The following is a 26,988-nucleotide window of genomic DNA, read 5'->3' as shown; positions in this document are numbered from 1 at the left end:
TCTGTGATACCCACACCTGCCAATTTTAACCTGTGCTACCAACTCATTTACTAGTTTATAAGTATAAACTCTTCTTATTTTCCCCTTATTTCCTAGGATCCTGACTTTTTTCCATACTCTGTACCTCCCATTATTTGCCCTGGGAATTTTGCCACCCTTTCCTGAGCACTCCCCCCTGTAACTCTTGCCAATCAGGCTGGCAGGGGCGGGGCTCACGTTCTGGTTACCATGGAGATGCGGCCTACCGCCGTTGGCGCAGGTTTGAAGCCTGCGCGTTTCCTGGAGAGCGTGCTGCCGGCTGTCAACGGGCGACATCATCCAGCATGGAAAACAGAGCGTTCAGGAACCCGTACCCCGATTATCAAGGGCCGGCCTCGACTCAGAGGCTGTTCGACTCTGCCGGGAACGTGAGTGAGACCTCAGGGAGACACACACTGACCCCGGGGGGGTGGAGGGAATGAGAGACACACACTGACCCTAAGGGTGGGGGGAAATGAGAGACATAGACTGACCCTGGGGGGTGGGGGGAAATGAGAGACATAGACTGACCCTGGGGGGTGGGGGGAAATGAGAGACACAGACACTGACCCTGGGGGGTGGGGGGAAATGAGAGACACAGACACTGACCCTGGGGGGTGGGGGGAAATGAGAGACACAGACACTGACCCTGGGGGGTGGGGGGAAATGAGAGACACAGACATTGGCCCTGAGGGTGGGGGGAATGAGAGACACACGCACACTGACTCTGGGGATGGGGGGAAATGACAGTCACACACACACTGACCCTGGGGGGTGGGGGGAAATGAGAGACACACACACACGCACACTGACCCTGGGGATAGGGGGAAATGAGAGACACACACACACACTGACCCTGGGGATAGGGGGAAATAAGAGACACAGACACTGACCCTGAGGGTGGGGGGAATGAGAGACACACACACACTGACTCTGGGGGTGGGGGGAAATGACAGACATACACACACTGACCCTGGGGGGTGGGGGGAAATGAGAGACACAGACACTGACCCTGGGGATAGGGGGAAATGAGAGACACACACACACTGACCCTGGGGGGTGGGGGGAAATGAGAGACACAGACACTGACCCTGGGGATAGGGGGAAATGAGAGACACACACACACACACTGACCCTGGGGATAGGGGGAAATGAGAGACACAGACATTGGCCCTGAGGGTGGGGGGAATGAGAGACACACACACACTGGGCCTGGGGGTGGGGGGAAATGAGAGACACAGACACTGACCCTGGGGATAGGGGAAAATGAGAGACACAGACACTGACCCTGGGGATAGGGGGAAATGAGAGACACACACACACACTGACCCTGGGGATAGGGGGAAAAAAGAGACACAGACACTGACCCTGGGGATAGGGGGAAATGAGAGACACAGATACTGACCCTGGGGATAGGGGGGAAATGAGAGACACACACACACACTGACCCTGGGGATAGGGGGAAATAAGAGACACAGACACTGACCCTGGGGATAGGGGGAAATGAGAGACACAGACACTGACCCTGGGAATGGGGGGAATTGAGAGAGACACACACTGACCTCAGCGATAGGGGTAATGAAAGATATAGACACTGACCCTGAGGGTGAGGGGAAATGAGAGACACAACTGACCCTGGGGATGGAGGGAAATGGGAGACATACACACTGACCTCAGGTATAGGGGAAATGAGAGTCACAGACACTAACCCCAGGGTGGGGGGAAATGAGAGAGACACACACTGATCCCGGGGTGGGGGAAATGAGAGAGACACACACTGACTCTGAGGGTGGCAGGGAAATGAGAGAGACAGACACACTGATCCTAGGGGTGGGTGGAAATGAGAAACATGCACACTGACCCTGGGGGTGGGGGTAAATGAGAGAGACACACACTGACCTTGGGGATGTGGGAAAATGAGACACACACGCAATGACCCTGGGGCTGGGAAGAATGAGAGACACACACACGCATCCTGCGGATGGGGGCAATGAAAGACAAACACCCTGATCTCGGGGATGGGGGAAGTGAGAGATACCCTGGGGGTGGGGAGAATGAGAAATGCACACACTGACCCTGGGGGTGGGGAGAATGAGCAATATACACACTGACCCTGGGGATGGGGATAATGAGAGACACACAAACACTGACCCTGGGGATGTGGGGAATGAGACACACACACACACTGACTCTGGGGATGGGGACAATGAGAGACACACAAACACAGACACTGGGGCTGTGGGGAATGAGAGACACACACACTGACTCTGGCGGTGGGGGGAAATGAGGGACACTGACCCTGAGGATGTGGGGAATGAGAGAGACACACATTGTCCCTGGGGTTGGGGACAAGGAGAGACACACACATTGACCCTGGCGGTGGAGGGAAATGAGAGACACTCTGACCCTGTGGTGGGGGAAATGAGACACACGCACACTGACTCTGGGAGTGGGGCAAAGTGAGAGATACACACACTGACCCTGGGGGGGTGGGGGGAAATGAGAGAGAGACACATATACACACACCACACTGATCCTGGGGGTGGGGGTAAGTGAGAGATACGCACACTGACCCTGGGATGTGGGAAATGAGAAATACACACACTGACGTTGGGGATGGGGCGATTGTGAGAGACACATATGCTGACCGTCAAGGTGGTAGAAATGAGAGACCCACACACTGACCCTGGGGATGGGGGTACAGTGAGTGACAGGCACTGATTTCAGGGAGAGGTGGAAAATGAGGGACATATGCTCATCTCTGGTGAAGCTGGACTGCGGAATTCTGTCTGATCCGAATGTGAGAGGAATAGGAGATTCATTCAGCCAAGGCTAGAGTGATTGAGGCAGAATGGCTGCAGGATTGAGGCCAGTTATATGCTTGACTTGGCTAAAAACTGGAGTGCAAGGTTGTTTTAAAAAAATTCTCAAGGTCAAGGACCAGGCTCGCAGGAAAGTAGTCTGACACAGAACAAACAGCCAAGAGGCGAGTCTGCTAGAATATAAGTGTTTTATTCCCCGCAGCGTCGCCACAACCAGGTCTCGTACTTACAACGGGTCTGGTTTATACTCACTCTACGTGTTACCGGAACTGGGAGCCGTCAGTTCTCGTAGAGCGGTTGCCAACAACCCACGCTCGGCGGTTAAACGCAACCCCGGAGCAGACTCTACCGAACTGGAGACTTTTCCAGCTGATATACTCTTTTCGAGATCTAAACATTCATGCGAACAGCAGAGCAAGGCTGAAAAACACATTCCATTCTGGTCACATACAGATAAGAAGATTCACACGGGAAGGTGTGTAATAAGATTCACACGGGACTAAGCGACACCTTCCATTTTCGGTTAGATTCACACATGTATTGGGACACAATTTTAACCCTTTCACCACATTCCACTGCTTGGCCCAATACATGTGTTACATTATGATTCACACATGTATTGGGACATAATTTTACACCACAAAGGTGGACAGGAACTGCCTTGGAGTGTGTTTGGAAACTGTTTATTGGAGGAGCAGGAGTAGAATATTTAGCTCATTGAGTCTGCTTCGTTCGATGTCATTGATGATTGTCTGCCTTAAGGCAGATAAAAGCTATTTCCTTAGCCCTTGATATCATTACTAGAAATCTATCAATTTCTGTCTTGAATTTATTCAATCACTGAGACTCCGCATACTTTGGGTTATGAATTCCAAAAATTCACCTCCCTCTGAAGAAATTTCTCTTTATCTAAGTTCTAAATGTCCTACACCTTCTTCTGAATCTGGACCCCCTCGTTTGAGATATCATGGCAAGGGAAAACATCCTTTCTGTATCTGTCTAACTTCTACAGAATTTTGAGGGTCTCCTTGAGAAAACCTTTCATTCTTCTAAGCTCCGGGAAATACAGGTCCAGCCGCCTCACTCTTTTCTCATAGGATAGTCTCAGCATTCAGTCTGATAAACCTTTTCTGCACTCCCTCTATGGCAAGTATATCCTTCCTTAGGCAAGCAGACCAAAACTGTACCCACCACTTTAGGTGTGGTCTCACCCATGTTCGATACAAATGAAGCAAGAAGACTTTGTTCTTGTGTTCAACTCCTCATGTGATAAAAGCCAACTTACTGTTTACATCGCAAATAGATTACAGCATGTCAGTTCTCAGTGACTCATGAGCAAGGACACTCGGGTCCCTTTGGACGTCAACACTTTCCAATCTCTGTCCATTGAAAAAGCACTCTGTACCTTTGTTTCTCATAGCAAATTGGATAAGCTAATACTTGTCCACATTATATCCTGTTTGCCATACACTTAGACAGTCTTTTAGTCTGTCTAAATCCCCTGACCCCCTTTGCATTCTCCGCATAATTCACATTCCCAAGTGTCCCATAAAATCATGAGGGACATTGAAAGGGTAAATAGGCAAAGTCTTTTCTCTGTGTCAGGTGAATTCAGAACTAGAGGGCATAGGTTTAAAGTGAGAGGGGAAAGATTTAAAAGGGACCTAAGGGGCAACTTTTTCACACAAAGGGTGGTGTGTGTACGGAATGAGCTGCCAGAGGGAGTGGTGGAGGCAAGTACAATTACCATATTTAAAAGCACCTGGATGGGTACATGAATAAGAATGGTTTTGAGGGATATGGGCAAAATGCTGGCAAATGGGCCAAGATTAATTTAGGATTTCTGGTCGGCATGGACACATTGGACCAAAAGGTCTGTTTCTGTACTGTACATCTCTGTAACTCTTAAGTTTAACCTCATGTGCAACCACCCGGAGAAGAAGGGTTTCCTCCCTTGCATTGCCAGCGGTGGTAGTAGAGTCAGAGACATTAGGGACATTTAAGTGACTGCTGCTCAAGCACATGAATGGCAGTAAATTGAGGGGTGTGTAGTTTAGGTTGATCTTAGATTAAGATAAATGCTCAGCACAACATCGTGGGCTGAAGGGCCTGGACTGTGCTGTACTGTTCTGTGTTCTATGCAAAGTTGGAAATTTCTCAACTGATTCCGACATTTCCATATTGTTGCGGATTATGGACAGCCAGGGTCCAAACATTGATCCTTGGGATACCCCACTGTTCCACAGATTGCCTACCTGAGAATGACCCTTTTATTCCTACACTGTGCTTTCAATCCTGGGTGGCACGGTTGGTGGGCGGCACGGTGGCACAGTGGTGAGCACTGCTGCCTCACAGCGCCAGAGACCCGGGTTCAATTCCTGCCTCAGGCGACTGACTGTGTGGAGTTTGCACGTTCTCCCCGTGTCTGCGTGGGTTTCCTCCGGGTGCTCCGGTTTCCTCCCACACTCCAAAAAGATGTGCAGGTCAGGTGAATTGGCTATGTTAAATTGCCCGTAGTGTTAGGTAAGGGGTAAATGTAGGGGTATGGGTGGGTTACGCTTCGGCGGGTCGGTGTGGACTTGTTGGGCCGAAGGGCCTGTTTCCACAATGTAAGTAATCTAATCTAATCTAATTTATGTTAGTACATTACCCCCAATCCCATGTATTTACTAACATCCTGTGTAGGACTTTTTCAAAAGCCTGGTGAAGCTTATCTAGTGTGTGGCAGGTTAGCAATGTGAGTATTTACAGCACCACAGTGTTGTAGTAACAGATATTAACCAACTGGCAGTGAGTGGGTGGGTAGGTGTTCAGGGAAGGGGTATTAATTGGCTTAAGTATTGGTTTAGTTCAGTTGGCTAGACAGCTGGTTTGTAATACAGATCGACACCAACAATGTGAATTCAGTGCCTGCACCAGCTGAACTCACCAAGAAGGGTTCTCCTTCTTGCCCTCTCTCCTTGCCTGAGACGTGGTGACCTTCAGATTAAAACACTACTCGTCTCTTTCTTAATGAGAGAGTAGCCTTGTGATCTGGTAAGAATACAGCAACTTTATCTTTTACTAATTGGCTTGAGCTGGCAGTTTCAGACACAACTGGCTGCTACTAATTCAGGACTTTGAAGTTGCAGCAGAGAAGGGATTTGGTGTCCTTACCTTTTGTCTCCCAGGTCTGCTTTTCAACGTTTGGAGCTGGGGGATCCTATGAGCATCACTGGGTTTCATCAGTTTCTAGCTCTTCCAGGTATATTCCTGATAGTACAATACCTGCCTGACTCTCAGCCAGCTTTACATGCAACAGTTTAGGTATTCCTCTACCTAAAGTCCTCTGCATCTGTGGAGCTGCCATTTCTGTATCAGAATAGTTCTGACCTTCAAATGCCTAAAACCTTCAGTTTTCCATTTCCCTTGCAGTTGCCACTTGCTGCCTCACAACACTAAATTCTTTATTTCTGGCTCTGAACACCCAGCTCCAGCTGCTAATGCCAATGCCTTAATTTTATCACTTTTTAACTTGTCACACTCAACTAAGTGTTTCTGTGTTTTTTTTTCAGGCTCGTGGTTATTTTATTTTCCAGAAATGTTGTTTATTCATAAAATTTATGAAGAAAATATAGATGACAAAATATTTGAATACTTGAATATTGCAATTTATGCAAGAAAATCTAACTTGACCCCTAGAGCATGGTTCACCAAATGTGATTGTAATAGACTTTATATCTCCAAACTGGGAGTAGGCCGTTGAGTCCCAAAAGCTTGCTCCACCATTCAATAATCCTTGTTTCTCCAACCAATCAAGAATCTACCTGTCTCAGCCTTAACTATACACAAGGACTCTGCCCTCACAGCTCTCTGTGTCAAGGAGTTCCAAAGATACAACTCACTGAGAGAAGAAATTCCTCCTCAACTCAGTCTTAAATTGGCACCCCTTAATTCTGAGACACTGCCCTCTGTTCCATGACGGAAAACATCCTCTCAGCATCTACCCTGTCAAACCCCTTAAGAATCTTGCATTTTTAATGAGATCACCTGTCATTCTTCTAAACTGCAGTGAGTAGAGACCCAACTTGTTTTACCTTTGCTCATAAGACAGTACATACCGGGCATTATCCTGGAGAACCTATCTGAAGTGCCTCCAGTGAAGAAATATCTTTTCTTAGATAAGGAGATCAAAACTGCATGTGCAATACACCAAATGTGATTTCACAAACATCTTGTACAGTTGCATTAAGACTTCTCTACTGTTATGCTCCAACCCCCTTGAAATAAGGGCCAACATTCCATTAGCCTTCCTGATTACCTGTTGTACCTGCGTGCTAGCATTCTGTGTTTCATGCACAAAAACCCGATATCCCTTTATGTTGCAGGTCTGTGTGGAGTTTGCACATTCTCCCCGCGTCTGTGTGGGTTTCCTCCAGGTGCTCCAATTTCCTTCTACAATCCAAAAACGTGCAGGTTAGGTGAATTGGCCATGCTAAATTACCCGTAGTGTTAGGTGAAGGGGTAAATGTAGGGGAATGGGTCTGGGTGGGTTGCTCTTCGGAGGGTCGCTCTTCGGAGGGTCGGTGTGGACTTGTTGGGCCGAAGGGCCTGTTTCCACACTAAGTAATCTAATCTAATGGACTTAGAAGAACTAGAAGGAAGCATGAAAAAGCCTTGGTAGGTAAGGTTAAGGAAAACCCTAAGGCGTTCTACACTTATGTGAGGAACAAGAGGACGGCCAGAGTGAGGGGTAGGTCCGATCAGGGATAGTGGAGGGCACTTGTGTCTGGAGTTGGAGGAGGTAAGGGAGGTCTTCAATGAATATTTTACTTCAGTATTCACTAGTGAGAGGGACCTTGTCATTTGTGAGGTCAGCTTGAAGCAGGCTGATAGACTCGAACAGGTTGATGTTAAGAAGGAGGATGTGCTGGAAATTTTGAAAAAATATGAGCGTAGATAAGTCCCCTAGGCCAGATGGGATATACCCAAGGTTACTACAGGAAGTGAGGGAAGAGATTGCTGAGCCTTTGGCTATGATCTTTGCATCCTCACTGTCCACTGGAGTAGTACCAGATGATTGGACAGTGACACATGTAATTCCCTTGTTTAAGAATAGGGATAATCTTGGGAATTACAGACTCGTCAGTCTTAGGTCACTGGTGAGCAAATTATTGAAGGGGATTCTGAGAGGCAGGTTTTATTATTAGTTGGAAAATCAAAGCTTGATTAGAGATAGTCAGCATGGCTTTGTGAGGGCCAGGTTATGCCACACAAGCCTTATTGAATTCCTTGAGGATGTGACAAAGTACACGAATGAAGGTAGAGTAGGATATGTGGTGTACATGGATTTTAGTAAGACATTTGATGAGGTTCCCCATAGTAGACTCATTCAGAAAGTAAAGAGACAAGGAAATTTGGCTGTCTGGGTTCAGAATTGGCTGACCTGTTAGAGACGGAGGGTGGTAGTTGATAGAAAGTATTCAGCCTGGAGCTCGGTGACCAGTGTTGTTCCGTCTGCTCTTTGTGATTTTTATAAATGAATTGGACGAGGAAATGGAAGGGTAGGTTGTAAGTTTGCCAGTAACATGAAGTTTGGTGGAGTTGAGGATAGCGTGGAGGGCTGTTGTAAGTTGCAATGGAACATTGACAGGATGCAGAGCTGGGCTGAGAAGTGGCAGATTGAGTTCAACCTGGAAAAATGTGAAATGAATCATTTTGGAAGGTCAAATTTGAATGCAGAGTACAGGGTTAAAGGCAGTGTGGAGGAACAGAGGGATCTTGGGGTCCATGCCTTTAGATCCCTCAAAGTTGCCACCCAAGTTGATAGGGTTGTTAAGAAGACATATGGACTGTTGGCTTTCATTAGTGGGTCCTGAGTTACGAGCTGCGAGGTTATGCTGCAGCTCTATAAAGCCCTGGGAAGACCACACTTGGAATATTGTGTTCAAAGTTTGTGAGAAGATTTGTAGCTCGGGTGCTCGTTGCTGTGGTTCTGTTCGCCCAGCTGGAAGTTTTTGTTGCAAACGTTTCGTCCCCTGTCTAGGTGACATCCTCAGTGCTTGGGAGCCTCCTGAGAAGCGCTTCTGTGGAGTTTCCTCCGGCATTTATAGTGGCCTGTCCCGGCCACTATAAATGCCGGAGGAAACACCACAGAAGCGCTTCACAGGAGGCTCCCAAGCACTGAGGATGTCACCTAGACAGGGGACGAAACGTTTGCAACAAAAACTTCCAACTTGGTGAACAGAACCACAGCAAATTGTGTTCATTTCTGGTCGGGTCATTATAGGAACGTTGTGGAAGCTTTCGAGAGGGTGCAGAGAAGATTTACCAGGATGCTTCCTGGACTGGAGAGCATGTCTTATGAAGGTTGAGGGAGCTAGGGCTTTTCTTATTGGAGCGAAGAAGGATGAGAGGTGACTTCATAGAGGTGTATAAGATGATGAGAGGCATAGATAGAGTGGATAGCCAGAGACTTTTTCCCATGACAGAAATGGCTATCATGAAGGAGCATAATTTTAAGGTAATTGGAGGAACATTTAGGAGGGATATTAGAGATAGGTTCTTTACACAGAGAATGGTGGGTGCATGGAATGCACTGCCAACAGTGATAGTAGAGTCAGATACATTAGGATATGGATGATAACGTATGTACGTTAGTTTGATCTCAGAGTTGGATAAAAAGTTGGCATAATATTATTTTCTGTGTTGTATAGAAAAATTGTGCTTTAGAAACTGTGTCCTAATTCGTCAATCGCATAGTAGCGAATTTGTGTTAATGATACGCACTTTATAGCAGAACAACCTGTACCTGTTAATCCTTCTGGAATTCCAAATGCAACTCATCTACTAGTTCCTCTCTATCCACTCTGGTTTCTAAAAAAAACTATCATAGATTAATCAGACACAATTTCCCTTTCATCAAACTGCTGCTATTACTTCCTTAATAATTGATTACAGTGCTTTTCCAACAATTCATGTTCAATTGGTTTATAGTTCCCTGAATTTTGCCTCCTTCCCTTTTTGAATAGGGGTGTCACATTGATAGTTTTCCAATCCTCTGGTACTTCTCGGAATCCAAGTATTTTTGGAAAATTACAGCCAATGCAACCATTATCTCTGTAGTTACCTCTGTTAGGATCCTTGAACGCAAGCCATAAGGGCCAGGGCACTTATCTGCTTTTAGCCACATTAGAGTTTCTAACACTACATCTCTAGTGATGGTGATAGTTCTTAATTCCTCCCTGTATTCATTAGTACTAATGGAATATTTCAAAGTGTCTTCCACTGTAAAGACTAATTATAATATCTAAGGGAAAAGATATTTTGAACTAATCGGTCTTTAAAAGGATCTCTACTGTAAGCAAGACTGTTTTTTTAAAATTATTAGTGTAGAATTAGTTGGAGGGGTAGAAATGGAATGATAAAAATTGAAGTTGAAGTTGGCTCAAAGTTGCATGTTCTTTAAAAAATATAGTTAGCAATGATCTCTGTGAAATCCCTCCAATAAGTCAGCAAGGATGCCTCATGTTCTGAAATATGTGGTTTCTGGCATTCAGAGTACAGTCCTTTCTGCTGTAAAGCGGTAGTTGTGTTCTTGTACGATCTTGCACTATATAAAAATCGTGCAATAAAAGTACAATTAACAAGTTAGGGATGGAATCGGGTAATAGTTAATGCACATATGCGAAAGTTCATGTTTCACAAACAGCATTCACCAATCGCGTCACAGCCAATTCGTGTTGACGAAACACACCTAATCACAGAAAGGACTGTACTGGTGTGTGATCTGTATTCAATTATTATCCTGAAGAAGGGCTCATGCCCGAAACGTCGATTCTCCTGCTCCTTGGATGCTGCCTGACCTGCTGCGCTTTTCCAGCAACACATTTTCAACTTCAGTTATTTTTAACTTGTAAGGTTGACTTGTCACTTTCACTTGATGCTTCTATACACATTTGTATCTTATAAATAGTTTGAGGTAAATTAATATTTTAATTCATACACTGGTACTATTCTCAGACAGATAGATAGCAAGCGGGACGGAACACCAACGCTTCACCGGGATATCACTGATGTTACCTATCATGGTAACGAAACGTCTGAGAACAAATGTACCAGCTCAGCCAGCAAACTTACAACAAACTGTCCTCAAGAGAATGTTGATTGATGATAGTATACTTATATTATGTCGTTGTCCACGAACTGAAAATAGTCACTGATGTTGTGAATGTGCAAAAGGCGGCAGGAGCTGAGAATTGTGTGCATAGGTTCTATGTGTGTTTTTATTTCTATTGATTGTGGCTAAAAATGGAGGAACAGCTAACTTTTAAAATTTTTTTTAGTTAACCAGTGACTTCATTCAACAACTGCAGAGCAAGATCAGTGAATTATTGCAGCAGATGGAAAATGGGTTGATAAAGGGCGATGAAACAGACTGCACCAGCTACACTGGATGGGCAGGTACTCTTAGCATTGCAAAACTAAGAAGCAATTAGAAATAATTTCTGTGCACCCATAAACTATCATGGTTACAGCTTGTATATTTGAATACTGAAAATTGCTTGTTTGAGGCCATCCAGATAACAATTAAACATTTTCTGATTGAGAATAAAACTAAGGTGACAAGTTTGATCTTTCTATTTGGTAAAAATTTGTACAAATAGAGTCTTCACGCACTCAGCGGATTCACGAAATGAAAAGTAATTCAGGCCATACCAATCACTGCAAAAAATATTTTGTAGTTGATTTATATACTCATCCTCCTCTGTGCTCCCTCACTTTGTTAAAATTAAGTCTTGCTGTACTGTCACTATCTCTCAGGAGAAAGTGAGGTCTGCAGATGCTGGAGATCAGAGATGGAAATGTGTTGCTGGAAAAGCGCAGCAGGTCAGGCAGCATCTAGGGAACAGGAGAATCGACGTTTCAGGCATTAGCCCTTCTTCAGGAATGTCACTATCTCTCACTCTTCTTTACTCAGGGCTTTAAATCCTTCAAAAGCCCTTCCCACCTCCATTGTTTTCTTCTTACTGCTTTCTGAAACCCAAGTTTTGGGTAACCTGGTGAACACACCTGATTGCCCTTGCCTTATAACCCTGATAGTTTTGTGTATTATGGGTTTTGACTCCAGAACTACGTGAGGAGAAAAGATATTTTCAACCAAACAGTATAAAATAATGTAAGCAAGTGTCTGGTTATGGTTCTGACTGAAGGTAGATTAAAGCAATGTAGAATTTGAGAAAATGACTGAAACAGGGATTGAGATGTGTGCTGATAATGCCACACTGAGATCTGTCAATTCTGACCTATGAAGAATTAATATTTGTATAACATGAGAGAACATTTGACACAACAAAACAAGAGAAAATATGAGGAAATAAAGGCATGTGGGCTGGCTCTAAAGAACACAAGGGAAAATTAGACATTGATGAACGTCATCAGAATGCTGTGTGCAGAATTCAGCTTGATCGTGCAAATTTTCCAGAATTGATTTTTAGATGAAATATATTTGTTTAGGAACACAGAAATGTAGCTTGACCTAAGTTGCTGTTGCGTAGGTGTTTTACAGGAGTTGCTGATTTTGGGAATTGTTTTTATTATCTGTGTAAGGGCAGTAGGAGTGATGGGACTGAGATTTGATGAGACTTGATAGAACATGTTGGAAGGTGCAGTCTAGTTTGGTGTTGTTAACTGTTTTGGTCATTTATATATGCAGTAGATTTCAGATAACCTCAACGGTTGTGGCAGGATGGCCCCTGATTTGTCCTTATTGCATAACCTGCATTTCTGATAACCTTGAAATTGCTTTGTGATGATGTTAATCAATGGCCATTGACTAAACTGGTAATGCACTAGAGTAACAGCCTTCAGAGAAGTGACTTTGAGTATACAGGTTAAAATTACTTACTGTGCCAATTTAATTTCCTATATTCTAGATTAGAAATTGTTTGTTATCAGCAAACTTGTTCAAGTTCAGTTACACACAGAAACACTGAATGAATTAATTTCACTGATGTTTTAATCGCTCAGCAGTTCTGTGCTTATTATTTCACAGGATGTAATAGAACATAGAACAGTACAGCACAGTACAGGCCCTTCAGCGCACTATGTTGTGCCGAGCATTTATCTTAATCGAAGATCAACCTAGCCCACATACCCCTCAATTTACTGTCGTCCATGTGCTTGTCCAGCAGTTGCTTAAATGTGCCCAATGTCTCTGACAGTGTATTTCACGAACTCACCACTCTCTGCGTAAATCTATCTCTGACATCTCCACTATACCTTCTTCCAATCACCTTAAAATTATGATCCCTCTTGACACCCATTTCTGCCCTGGGGAAAAGTCTCTGGCTATCTACTGTATTTATGCCTTTCATTACATTGTACACCTCTATAAAGTCACCTCTCTTCCTCCTTCTCTCCAGTATGAAAGCCCTAGCTCACTCAACCTCTCTTCATAAGACAAGTCCTCCAATCCAGGCAGCACACTGGTGAATCTCCTCTGCACTCTCTCTAAAGCATCTACATCCTTCCTTTAATGAGGTGACCAGAACTGGATAAATATTCCAAGTGTAGTCGAACGACGGTTTTATAGAGCTGCAGCAAAACCTTGCAGCTCTTAAATTCAGTCCTCCTGTTAATGAAAGCCAAAACACCTTTTTAACGCCTTTTTAACAACCTTATCAACTTGGGTGGCAACTCTGAGAGGTCTACGTACGTGGGCCCCAAGATCCCGCAGTTCCTCCACACTGCCAAGAATTCTGTCGTTAACCCTGTATTAGGCATTCAAATTGGACCTTCCAAAATGAATCACTCTGCATTTGTCGAGGTTGAACTCCATCTGCCTCTTCTCAGCCCAGTTTTGCATCCTGTTGTAGCCTGCAACAGCCCTCAACACTATCTACAACACCTTTGTGTCGTCGGCCAACTTACTAACTACCCTTCCACTTCCTCATCCAAGTCTTTTATAAAAACTATGAAGAGCCCAGGAACTGATCCCTGCAGGACACCACTGGTTACCAACCTCCAGGCAGAATACTTTCAATCCACTACTACTCGCTGTCTTCTTTCGGCCAGCCAATTTCATATCGAGACAGCCAAATTTCCTTGTGTACCTCCAAACGTTCTGAATGAGCCTCCTGTGGGGAACTTTATCAAATGCATTATTGAAATCTATATACACCACATTCACTATTCGACCTTTGTCATCTTGTCTCGTCACATCCTCAAAGAACTCAATAAGGCTTGAGAGGCATGACCTGCCCTTCTCAAAGCCATGCCGACTATCTCTAGTCAAACTATGTTTTTCCAAATAGTCATAAATCTAATTTCTCAGAATCCTTTCCAGTACCTTGCTTACCACAGAAGTAAGACTGACTGGTCTGTAGTTCCCAGGGATTTCCCTATTCCCTTTCTTGAACAAAAGAGCAGCATTCGCCTCCCTCCAATCATCTGGTACTACTCCCGTGGAGAGTGAGGATGCAAAGATCATCGCCAGAGGCGCAGCAATCTCATTCCTTGCTTCCCGTAGTAACCTTGGATTTTACTGGTGCAGCACTGGAGATGTATCTAGATTAGATTACATTACAGTGTGGAAACAGGCCCTTCGGCCCAACAAGTCCACGCCGACCCGCCGAAGCACAACCCACCCATACCCCTACATTTACCCCTTACCTAACACTACGGGCAATTTAGCATGGCCAACTCACCTGACCTGCACACCTTTGGACTGTGGGAGGAAACCGGAGCACCCGGAGGAAACCCACGCAGACACAGGGAGAACGTGCAAACTCCACACAGTCAGTCGCCTGAGGTGGGAATTGAACCCGGGTCTCTGGCGCTGTGAGGCAACAGTGCTAACCACTGTGCCACCGTGCCACATTTCTCTTGATGCTTCCCAGAATTTCCAGCACATCGACTTCCTTAATATCAATCTGTTCAAGCCTATTAACCTGGTCCATAGTGTGCTCACTATCAACAAGGTCCCTCTCTCCAGTGAATACTGAAGCAAAAAAATCATTTAGGGCCTCCCCTACCTCTTCAGACTCCAGGCACAAGTTCACTCAACTATCCCTGACTGGCCTTACCCTCTCTCTGACCATCCTTTTATTCCTCACATAAGTGTAGAACGCCTTTGGGTTTTCCCTAATCCTTCCTGCCAAGACTTTTTTGTGCCCCCTTCAAACTCTCCACAGTCCATTTTTGAATTATTACCTATCCTCTAAAGCTGTGCCAGATCCTTGCTTCCTCAACTTTAAGTAAGCTTCCTTGTTCCTCTTGATGAGAAGCTCCTCTGCTCTTGTCTTCCAAGGCTCCTTCACTTTACCATTCTTTGCCTGTCTTGTGGGACAAAGTTACCCGACGCTCGCAACAATTGCTCCTTAAACAGCCTCCACATTTCTTTTGTGCATTTCCCATAAACAGTTGTCCTCAATTTATACTCCACAGCTCCTGTCTGATAGCAGTATAATTTCCCCTCCTCCAGTTAAATACCTTTCTCACACTCTCTGTTCATATCCTTCTCCATGGCTTTGGTAAAGGTGAGGCAATTGTGGTCACTGTTATCAAAATGCTCTCCCACTGAGAGATCTGATACCTGGCCTGGCTTGTTGCTTAGCACCAAATCCAAAATGGCCTCCCCCAATCGGCTTATCTCCATGTTAAGGATCCTTTCTGGACATACTGACAAATTGACTCCATCTAGACCATGTGCACTAATGACATTCCAATCAATATTGGGGAAGTTGAAGTCACCCATAACGACACCTCTTACATCTGCACCTTTCCAAGATCTGCTGTCGAAACTGTTCTTTCATCTCTCTGCTGCTATTGGGGGGTCGATAGAAAATACTCAATAAAGTGACTGCTCCTTTCCTGTTACTGACTTCCGCCCATACTGACTTAGTAAACAAGCCTTCCTCAACTACCTCCTTTTCTGCAGCTGTGATGCACTCTCTCATTAACAATGCTACTCCCCTCCTCCTTTACCCGCTCCCTGTTCTTTCTAAAAGATCTAAACCCTGGAACATCTAGCAACCATTCCTGACCCTGTGAAGTCCATGTATCCATTATGGCCACAGCATCGTAATTCCAAGTACTGATCCATGCTGTAAGTTCATCATTCTTATTCCTGACACATTGAAAGAGGCACACTTTAACCCAACCCTTTGCCCTATCAACTGAGTATCCTTTCTGACCATAATTGTTGTAATAACATGATGACTCCTTGACTAAATCTTTTAGTAAAAGCATAAAACATCTACAGAAACAGCTGGAAAACAGAATTCAACAAACTCTGTTATTTAAGCAAGTTTTACTTTCAGTTTGATTATTTGTAATTGTTGGGAGACATGGCAGTTCCAATTGCCAGTAACCAATTTGAGAAGGAAATCTCACTGCCTGTAAGGGTGGTAGAGGCATAAACCCACATAATGCTTAAGAACTATTTAAATGTACATGTGTGATGCCAAGGTATGCAAGGGCTATGGACCAAATGCTGGAAAATGGGATTAGATTAAGATTGTTGCTTTTGACTGGTGTGGATATGATAGGCTGAAGAGCTTTTCTCTGTGCTGTAGATTTCAATGCCTCTAAAATGGTCTCAAAAGTAGCAGTAAGATAGATGATGGTAAAATCTAGTTGCCATTACTATAGGAAGGATGGAATTGAACTGCAAGGGATGCAGAAGATATTCAACAGGATGCTGTCTGGGATCGACATTTTAGCAGTTACTGAAGAGAGATTGAATCAGCTCGAGTTTCAGAGCAGAGAAGGCTGATTGAGGTCGTAATTGAGGTGTCTAAGATTATGAGGGCCGTGGACTGGGTTAATATAAAGCAACTGTTCCCCTTAGTTGGTCAACTACAAAGGGACTTAATTTCAAGGTTAAGGGCAGGAGATTTGGAGGCTTTTTGAGGAAAGAGATTTTCACCAGAGAGTCATGGGTGTCTGAAATGCACTACCTGGAATGGCTGTAGAGCCACAACATCTCTTTACTATTTAAAAAAATATGTGGATGACCACTTGAAATGTCATAACATTCAAGGCTATGAGCCAAGTACTGGGAAGTGCGAAAGTGTACATTGGTCAGCACTGACTTGGTGGGCATCTTCTATGCTATATCTTAAAGATAACACTTCATTCCAAAAATGTGCAGTACGAATGTTAGTCCGGACTGAAGAATCTGCCTTGAATCCATGAACACTTGACTCAGTGGCCAATGCACTGCCAACAGAGGTTTTTCAAATATAAATCCTGCATAAAAGCTGACCTAGTCGGATGATACATGTCAAAGAGAGATTGCTGCTGAAAATGTGTTGCTGGAAAAGCGCAGCAGGTCAGGCAGCATCCAGGGAACAGGAGAATCGATGTTTTGGGCATAAGCACTTCTTCAGGAATGGGCTTATGCCCGAAACATCGATTCTCCTGTTCCCTGGATGCTGCCTGACCTGCTGCGCTTTTCCAGCAACACATTTTCAGCTCTGATCTTCAGCATCTGCAGACCTCATTTTCTCCTCAAAGAGAGATTGCTGGCAAACTCCAGTGGATATGTGTGTGCAAGGGCAGGTGGGCTGCAGAGGATGTGAGGATAATGCAGGGCAGGTGAACTGCAGTGGCTGTGTGAGGATGGTGCACTGCAGATGAATGTGGCAAACTGAGATAGCAGATCACCTGACAGAAGGAGCTGCAAGCACAAGCAGCTATTAAGGAATAGCTTTCAGTGGTAAGTAGAAGTACAACAATTTGACCACCCATCTTGTACAGGTTCTGTGTTCCAGTCTTCAAATTACAGCTCATTGCATTCTCAATTAATTACATTCTCAATTACATTCTCAATTAATACAAATAACAGCAATTGAATGACCTTCCAGATTGCAAACTTCCAGCTGACCTACTCCGGCAGGCCATAACTTTTCCTTTATGGCACGACATTAAAGTTATAATCATTTAAAACTGTAAGTTTCAGCCATGGTTCAGTTGTTAGTATTCTCACCTGAGTCTCAGGTTCAAGTAGTTATGCAAAAAGTCAAGACTACTACAGCAGTGCAGTGCTGCACTGTTCAATGGCATATGAAATAAAAGACCAGTTTGCCTCCATACCGCCCCCCCACACACTTGCGTGCACACATACACACAAGACATAGCAAGAGCAGTGAGGTTATTCCTAATGTCTTACATTTGCTTATCAATCAACCCAACAAGAAAATCTACCCAAGATCATATTGCAGTTTCTGGGAGCTTGCTGTGTATAAACTGGTTACTACTTTTGCTGTCTTAACAAGGGTGACTTCACTTTAAAAAGTGATTTATTGATTGTGAAATGCAATGAACTTTGTGCTGGTCATGAAGACAACATATAAATATGTAATTTTAAAAATAGTAATTCCAAGATGGCCCAGTAAGTGCATTTCACGAATAGCCAAGTCATAAAAACAAAAAAGGAGTAACGCAGCTCCAAATATTTCCAGTCAATCTGGATTGATGATATGTCCACACTGCAGCAGCTTCACAGATTTTTGTCTTTTAGTACATCACGCAAGTCTTGCTTGGAGCGAGTGATCTTGTTGGTGGCCAAGGGAGTATGATCTGATGCAAACGAGATCTTTTGTCTTTACAGAAGTTATTAAGGGTGATCTGAAACAACTTTATAGTTACTTTATTAAAAAAAAGGTTCCTGACCCCTGTCTTTCACCAGCTCAGCCAACAGTATCACTTGTCTGTAACCATGCATTTGTTTTCTATCAGGGATTGCTTTACTTTATCTGCATCTACACAATATTTATGGAGATCAGTCCTTCCTGCAGAAAGCTCTACAGTACATCAATAAGAGTCTGAAATGTCTCACTGGGCGTGTAGTCACTTTCCTGTGTGGTGATGCAGGCCCGCTGGCTATAGCTGCAGTCGTGCATCATAAGCTGCAGCGAACTCAAGAATCAGACACTTATATCAATCAGTAAGTAAAATCAACTTGCCCTAATTATACGTTGATTTTGTGGGAGTGGGTTATCTCTCTAGCCTCACAAACCCTATTCTATCTTTATTTGCACCACTGTCAGTATTCAAATATTGTAGGTTTAAAATCGTCATCTGCAGGTTGAAATCTCTTCAAAGCCCTCCTTTGCCCAATCTCTAAGATCGTCCTGTCCTCGAACTCTTGTCCTATATGTATGTGTAGAACCGCAGGAGACGAATGAGGTCCTCAATGAATATTTATCCTCTGTGTTTACTGTGTAGAAAGACATGAAGACTTGGCAACTTGGGGAAGTTAGTGGTGATATCTTGGGGACAGTCCATATTACAGGAAAGAAGTGTTGGATGTATTAGAATGTCTGAAGGTGGATAAGTCTCCTGGTCCTGATTAGATATGTGCAAGAACACTGCAAGAGGCTAGAGAAGAAATTGTGGGTGTCCTGGCTGATATTTTTGCATCATCGTTACCCTCAAGTGAGGTCCCGGAAGACTGGAGGGTAGTGAATATTGTAGTATTCAAGACTGGGTGCAAAAAAAAACCTGGAAACTGTAGACTGGTAAAGCTAACATTTGTGACAAGTAAGTTACTTGAGAAGATTCTGAGAGGTAAGATCTACATGCATTTGGAAAGACACGGTTTGATTAGGAGTAGTCAGCATGACTTTGTCAGTGGCACATCATGACTCACAAATTTGTTAGAGTTCTTTGCTGAAGTGACCAGGATGGTTGACGAGGGCAGGTCAGTAGAAGTAGCAAAAATGGATTTCAGAAAGGCCTTTGATAAGGTTCCACATGGCAGGCTACTCTGGAAGGTTAGATTTCATGGAATCCAGAGGGACCTGGCAAATTGGATACAGAATTGGCTTGAAAATCTCTGTGATGCTCCAGTTCTGGCCTCTTGCCTTTGCACTTTATTGCTTCAGCATTGGTCTTCATCTACCTCGGCTCTAGGTTTCCCATCCTTTACCCTCTGTAAACTTTAACTCAGCCCAAACTTTGTTTCTGTATCCTAATCCACAACAAATCTCAAGCAGCAACACCTGTGTTCAGCTTGGCTTCTGATCTGGAAATGTTTTTTTAAAATTATTATCCTTGTTTTCAAATTTATCCCCCTCAATTTCTTCAGTACAATGTTAGACAACTATGCCTTCAACTGTTTTGACGCTAATTGTTGTAATTCCCAAAGTATAGTTCTCCACTTCTATTCCCTCATTGTAGGTGCTCCTTAAAACCTACATTTTTAACCAAGCATTGGCCATATGTTCTGATATCTCCACTTGTGACTCAATACTACATTTTGTTTGATGTTCCTCCTACACAGTTCCAGAGAAAATGCTCCCTATATTATATACAATGAGCTCAATTTAAATGGAAGTTGTTCTTTCTCCTTTGTGAGAGAAATGTGCTTTAGGTAAATGTCTTCGTTGGAACCTTGACTTAATAGACAGGGTGAGTAAAAGACTTGCTCCCAAACAGCTACCAAAGTTTGTTCTGCACACATAATGGACTTGATCTGGCTGCTCCTGAGAACTTCCCCGGGCTGGGTTTGAAGCTGCAGGAGTACTTAGAATAACTTTTGTCATCACAAAATCTTCTGAGTGTGATAAATATTTGCATTAGCAAAATATATTTTGTGGAGAGTACTCTGACTAGACTTTATTTTTTAATGTATTTACTCAGGAATGTCCTACTTATTTTAAGAGAACTGTACTGTAGTGAAATATAATGAAAATGTTTCTTTTTTTGGTGGAGACCATGGTGAACAATTGTAACGATCATTCTAGACGTCGCCATTATCTGTTTGTTCTTGTGTCTATATTGGAAGTTGTTTATATATTAACCCAGTGTACACACTGAATTGGTTTTGATGAATTAAAGGCTGGAATTTTAAAAGAAACTTATTTTGATCTCTGCACAAGTTGACTGTTCAGTTACAACTGTTGCGTAGGTTTGGTTAATCTTTCATAGCAGGGATGCCATGTGATTGGTTCAAAATTTTCTAATTTAATGAAGGGTCAAAACTGGCTTTGGTTTCTGAGAAACATCATTACCTTCAGTCTTCTACACACTACCTGCTCAGTCATTGCTCTTTTGGTCATGTACAATTTGGAACAATCTACCATTAGCCCTGTTAGAGCAAAGAGTAATGGATCATTCTCAGTCAAAAGTAGTTCCTTCACACTCCCCCAACTCTCAATATATAAGGTCCACCAATAAATAAAAAAATTCCCTTGTCTGAGTTTACAGAGAGTAGATCACCTTATAGAGTGCAGCAGTGAGTTCCTCTGAACTTGAAAAGGTTATTATGCAGAGTGAACAGAGTCGTTTGCTGAGTTTGTGGTTTTCACCTGGAGAAGAAATTGAGTTTTTTTAAAATTTCAAAACTATACTTTATTCATAAAATATCTTTATTTACATGCATAGTCCCTAAAGCAATTTGATTATGTTTAGTAACATATGAAGAAACAAACAAACATTGGACTTTGACTCTATCCCACAAACAAATCTAAGGTATTTCATAATTGTACAGTTGCTTCAACTGGCCTCCGCGTCCAGAGCATTATTGGGCAAGGATCCCATTCCTCATCATCATTAAGCCAAGGGGAAGGCATTTTATTCTCATGCTTTCAAATTTTAAGAAAGAAACATGACTTTACCTCCCTGCTTTCAAAATTTGTATGTGCTTGTGTTGTGCATTTGAATCATCTAGCCTTGTGAAATGCAGGGATAGAGTAGGGGGATGGGTCTGCGTGGGATATTCTTTGGATGGTCAGTTGAGCCAAATGGCCTGTGTTTGCACTGTAGGGATTCTGTGGAAAAAGCAACAATTTTAGAAAGAAATATGGAATATATAGTTAAAGAATGTCCTTATCATGCTTACAAGAAGAGCAAAAGGAGGAGTAGTGTTTTTGATTTTGCATTTATAATTCAAATATTCATAATGTTTTCAAATTCATTTTGCAAATATTTTACGTTTTACAATATATTTCTTACAGGCTTCTCCAACTACATCAATCTGTAGTGAAGCTGAATTCAAGACTGCCAGATGAAATGCTCTATGGGCGGATGGGCTATCTATATGCATTATCATTTGTTAATGATCAGTTTGGTACTGAAAAGATATCATTGCAGTACATGAAACAGGTAGTGTCTTTCTGTTTTTATTTAAATGTAAAAAATGTAAAAGTTAAAAAAAATCTCTGCCTTCCCCATAAGATTTCTAAAAATTGAATCCCTGTAACCATTGTTTTCTGGTGTTACATACCCAAGTTCATTTCAACATACAATGCCCACTAATAAATGCAAAAGCATCTAGCTTTTATCTGAAGTCTAATGTTCTAAATGCTATTTAAATTGTTACCTTCTCTTTGTTGTGATGAAGTGCTGATAAAGCATTCCTCATTCGTTGTTCTGCAAAGTAATGGATGGTCAATAATAACCTGTTTGAAAATCTTCAATTGAAAATTTTCTTGGCTAACAATTGTTTGGACAATATTTCTTGGATATATTTTTCTGAAGATTTATCAGTTCTCCAACCTTTGGATATTAAAAATCAACTTATATACCAAATACATGAAGGTTTGTTGACAGAAACGAGAAGATTTGTTGTCCTGTGGCCATAGATGTTTAAAAGTTTGATTGTTTTATAATCTGCCAAATATGGATTTCAGCAAGTACTTAGAAATGTGCAGACATCTTGAAGTTCATGATGCTGGAGGATGTTAGAGAGATTGCAAGAGGGGAGGCTGAAATTATAATTTTAAAAATCCAGATGGTGTTTAACCTATAAGTCTCTAAACAGTGATAGGTAACTGGAGCTTGGTGCAAGTTAAGAAAGTGGGTAGCGAAAGTTTAGATGACCTTTGGGCTCACAGAAGGTGGAAGGTGGTGTCTGGCCAGATGTGTGACAAACTGGTTGAGTCTAGAGTTTATCAAAAGCATTGATGAAGGATTCAGTAGTGGAAGAACTCAAGTCTGATCCGGTAAAGATAGACGGTCTTATGAAAAACGTGCAGATGTGTTCAATCTCCTTTTGAAGACCAGATGGATCTTGGTGAGACAAAGAGTCTACTTCATCCTGAGACAGCTACCGGGGGAGAATTCCAGTCAATGATTAAGGAACAGAGTGTGTAATAAGAGCATAGTTTAGTTGGGAGAAATGTTTTCTTGTCTGGATGTTGTGGCCACAGTGCTTAATAAGTACTTGCATTCATGTTTACCAATAAACAAACTATACCAAAACTATGATGAACAATCAAGTTGCCAGAATATCAAATAAGTTAAAAGTAATAGTTGAAAAGAAGATTGCTGATATTTAAAATGGATACTGACACTCACCTCTACCAGTTCACCTACATCCTGATTGGAAATTCCATTCCCTCTCTAATTCATTACCGTTGGACAATATCCTTAATACCCAGGCAGCACCAGGGTGTGCAGCGCTGGGACTGCAGCAGTTCAAGAAGGCAGCTCACCACCCGATGGTCAGGGCAATTATGGATCAGTAATAAAAATTGAAAGAACTGTGGATACTGTAAATCAGAAACCAAAATAGAACTTGCTGGAACAGAAATCAGACTTAATGTTTCAGTTGAGTGACCCTTCCTCAGCACTGTTCTGCGGAAGGGTCACTCAACTGAAACGTTAATTCTGATTTCTCTCCACAGATACTGCCAGACCTGCTGAGCTTTTCCAGCAATTTCCCATTTTGTTATGGATCAGGAATGCAAGCCTAGCCAGCAACACCAAACTCCCAAGATGAAGACCAATATTCAGAAGGCAGATGTTGGCAATTCTCACTTCCGCCACCTCTAGCTCCAGCTTGTGCTTGTTATCCTATTCCACAGGTAATTTATCACACTATTTTCTCAACACTATCGCTGTTGATGGGGTTTGAACTAATTTGACAGGGGAATGAGATACACAGTAGTGATGCAAAGATAAATATAAAAGAAAAACCAGGATAGTCTGGCAGGCAGAGCATATATAGTCAAATTAGAGGCTTAGAGAGCCATAGAATTTTTACAGATGGGAAGAGACCTTTTGGCCAATCGTGTCCGTACCAGTGATCAACTATCCATCTACTCAAATCCCATTTTTCAGCAATTTTCCCACAGCCTTGAATGCTTGGCTTTTCAAACACTCATTATATGCGACTAAAATGTCTTGCGGATTCCAACCTCTGAAGGACCTGAGGGGCAACGTCTTGACGCAAGGAGTAGTGCATACATAGTATGGGCTGCAAGAGAAAGTGGATGAGACCGGTACAATAGCACCATTTAAGAAACATTTAGATAGGTACATAGATGGGAAGGGCTTCGAGGGATATGGACCAAATGTGGGCAGTTGCAATTAGCTGAGTGGGCACCATGGACCAGTTCGGGCCAAAGGGTGTATTTCCATGCTGTATTACTCTGTGACTCTAGCATAGGAAATAAGAATAGGAAAGAACGTTTCCCCCTTGGTGGGGGGAATCAATGGCAAGGGCATTGAGGGCAGGAGGTTTTGAGGAGATGTGAGAAAAGACTTTTTCACCCAGATGGTTTTGGGAATCTGGAACTCACTGCTTGTAATGTCGAAGCATAAACCAACGTAAACATTCCAGAAGTATTTAGATGTGCAGTTGTGATGTCAAGGCAGTCAAGGGTCTGGGCCAAGGGCTGGAAAATGGGATTAGAATATGTTGGTGCTTGTTTTTGAATAGCACAGATGCAATGGATCAAGGAACTTTTTCTATGTTGTGGATTTCTATGATTACAAGGAGGGTCCTAAAAAGGCAGGCTGAAGGAAGAAATTGCATGCAGATTATGAACCTATGAAACAGTAGCTGAAGGCCATTGAGTCCTCAATCTTGCTCTGCCTGTTAATTCAATCGCAGCTGATCTCATCAGCGTTTAGATGGATAAGGCTGACGTTTTTGCCACGGGTGGTACAAAGGTGCGGGAGGGCTGCAAAAGAGATCAGAGGCAGCTGATCACAGAGTTGGATATTACAGAGAAAGTTTGTGGGGGTGAGGCGTGTGGAATTTAAACAAAAGTACTGAACTGAAATGTTGATAAGAATAGTTTCCAGTGGGCTATTACCTGAATCAACTACCAAAACAAAACAAGATGTATGGAACATACTGTGGAAGGACACCTGATGGATATCTAATGCTCCATCTAAAGGAAGCTGTTTCCTTGACCAAATGTTGCCAGTTTTTCTCCAGATCACCAATGGAAGGTGAATAATAGCCTCTGTCTGATATGTTTCCCAATGTTTTACTTGATCACTTGTATTCTTTGCACTAATCTGTGATTGTTTTTTCTTCTGTCTTTCAGATTTGTGATGCAGTCATAAGTTCTGGTGAAAAGTTAAGCAGCAGAAAACGTGTCTCCAAAAGTCCATTGATGTATGAGTGGTACCAGGAGTATTACGTTGGAGCAGCTCATGGCTTAGCTGGAATCTATTATTTCCTGATGCAGGTAAATATATAAATCTTTGTCTTCTGGTGAAGCCGAAAATGTGGTTCTGTGTTTATTCTCCTTTTTAGCCAAATGTGACAATACAGTACAAGCTATCTCTAATGTAAATATTCTAGCCTGCCATTCAACGACAAATTGCAAGTAGTAAACCCTGTCAGAGCGCACTGGAGTAGTATGCTGGAAATGAAACCCAGGGTTACCAACCATCTAAAACTTTAATGAACCAATCAAGAATCCCAATTTGTGGTCGACTGACTGTCACCCAGAAACGAAGTAAATCTCCCCAGGTTTTCTTTAGTAGCAGTAGAAACAACTATTTATTTAGCACATTTAACTTTAAGAAGAATGACTAAAAAAGCAGGATTTCTAGATTTTTTGAAAGTTTATTCATAGGATGTGGGTTTCACAGGCTGGACCTGTATTTATTATCCATCCTTGAGAAAGGTGATAATGAGTTGCCTTCACTTACTGCTGCAGTCTTGTCCTGTCGTTAGGCGCACAATGACATTAGGCAGGGAGTTCCAGGATTTTGACCTAGCGGCAGTGAAGGAATGGTGATATATTTCCAAATCAGGATGGTGAGTGACTTGGAGGGGAACTTGCAGGTGAGTTAATCGCTGTCAGATTCCTAACGTCTAACCTGCTCTTATAGTCAGTGTAATTATCCAGTGCAATTCTGGTCAATGGTATCCCCAAGATGTTGATAGTGGGTATTCAGCAACGATAATGTCAATAAGTGTCAAGAGGCAATGGTTAGACTCTCTCTTGTTTGAGATAGGCATTGCCTAGCATGTTTGTGGCTTGATAGTTGCTTGCTATACATTAGTCCAAACCTGGTTATTGTCCAGGCCTTTTTGTACATGTATCTGAGGAATTGCAAATGATGCTGAACATCAGCGAATATCCCCACTTCTCACTTTATAATGGAGAGGAAGTGATTGAAGCAGCTGAAGATAGTTGGGGCTTGGCCACTATCCTGAGGAACTCTTGAAGGATGTCCTGCAACTGAAATGACTGACCCCTAACAGCCAGAATCGTCTTCCTATGTGCCAGGTTTGACTACAACCGCTGGAGAGTTTTCCCTCTGATTTCAATTGACCCCAGTTTTGTATGGGTTCCTTGATGCCCATACTCGGTCAAATGCTACTTTGATGTCAGAGGAGCCACTCTCTTCCTACCTCTGGAATTCAGCTCTTTTGTCTATGTTTGAAACAAAGCCGTCATGTGGTCAGGAGTTGACTAGCCCTGGTAGAACCAGAACTGGGCTTCAGTGAACAAGTTATCGCTGATAGTTTGATAGCACAGTTGATGATTCCTTCCATCAATTTACTGATGATCAAGAGTAGACTGATGGGGGCGGCAATTGGACGGGTTGGATTTGCCCCGATTTTTGTGCACAGGGTTTATCTGGACGATTTTCCACATTGTCAAGTTGATGTAGCAAGTTCTGGAACACGAGTCTTCAGTATTGTTGCCGGAATATTGTTAGAACTGAATAGTCTTTGCAGTATGCTGTGCCTCCAACCATTTCTTGATATCACACGAAGTGCCTAAAGACTGGCATCTAAGATGCTGGAGGCCTGCATTTTTGAGGATGGGAATGTTTGTGGGACCACCGCCACCAGTGATTTGTTATTTGTCTATTGCTATTCATGATTGGATATGGCAGGACTGCAGAGCTTGGACTAATCACTTGGCCTTGTCTAACACTTGTTTATGCTGTTTGTTACGCAAGT

The 26,988-nt window shown here is 42.9% G+C and overlaps 1 protein-coding gene across 1 annotated transcript in view; it reads left to right on the top strand.

Annotated features, from left to right (window-relative positions):
* Positions 1–248: 248 nt before the first annotated feature.
* lancl1 (LanC antibiotic synthetase component C-like 1 (bacterial)) overlaps positions 249–26,988 on the top strand; it is a 44,989-nt gene continuing 18,249 nt past the window's right edge. Inside the window, exons 1-5 of the mRNA XM_087988955.1 lie at positions 249–407; positions 11,165–11,282; positions 18,564–18,771; positions 21,785–21,932; positions 25,109–25,252. Of these exons, the coding sequence (XP_087845081.1) occupies positions 324–407; positions 11,165–11,282; positions 18,564–18,771; positions 21,785–21,932; positions 25,109–25,252 (702 nt within the window). The 5' untranslated portion in view covers positions 249–323. The remainder of the gene's footprint in view (positions 408–11,164; positions 11,283–18,563; positions 18,772–21,784; positions 21,933–25,108; positions 25,253–26,988) is intronic.

Source organism: Chiloscyllium plagiosum, unplaced genomic scaffold, assembly GCF_037043375.1.
Source record: "Chiloscyllium plagiosum isolate Xiang-an unplaced genomic scaffold, Cpla_swu_hap1 HiC_scaffold_7, whole genome shotgun sequence".
Taxonomy (NCBI): domain Eukaryota; kingdom Metazoa; phylum Chordata; class Chondrichthyes; order Orectolobiformes; family Hemiscylliidae; genus Chiloscyllium; species Chiloscyllium plagiosum.
This window is presented reverse-complemented; position numbering and strand designations above follow the sequence as displayed.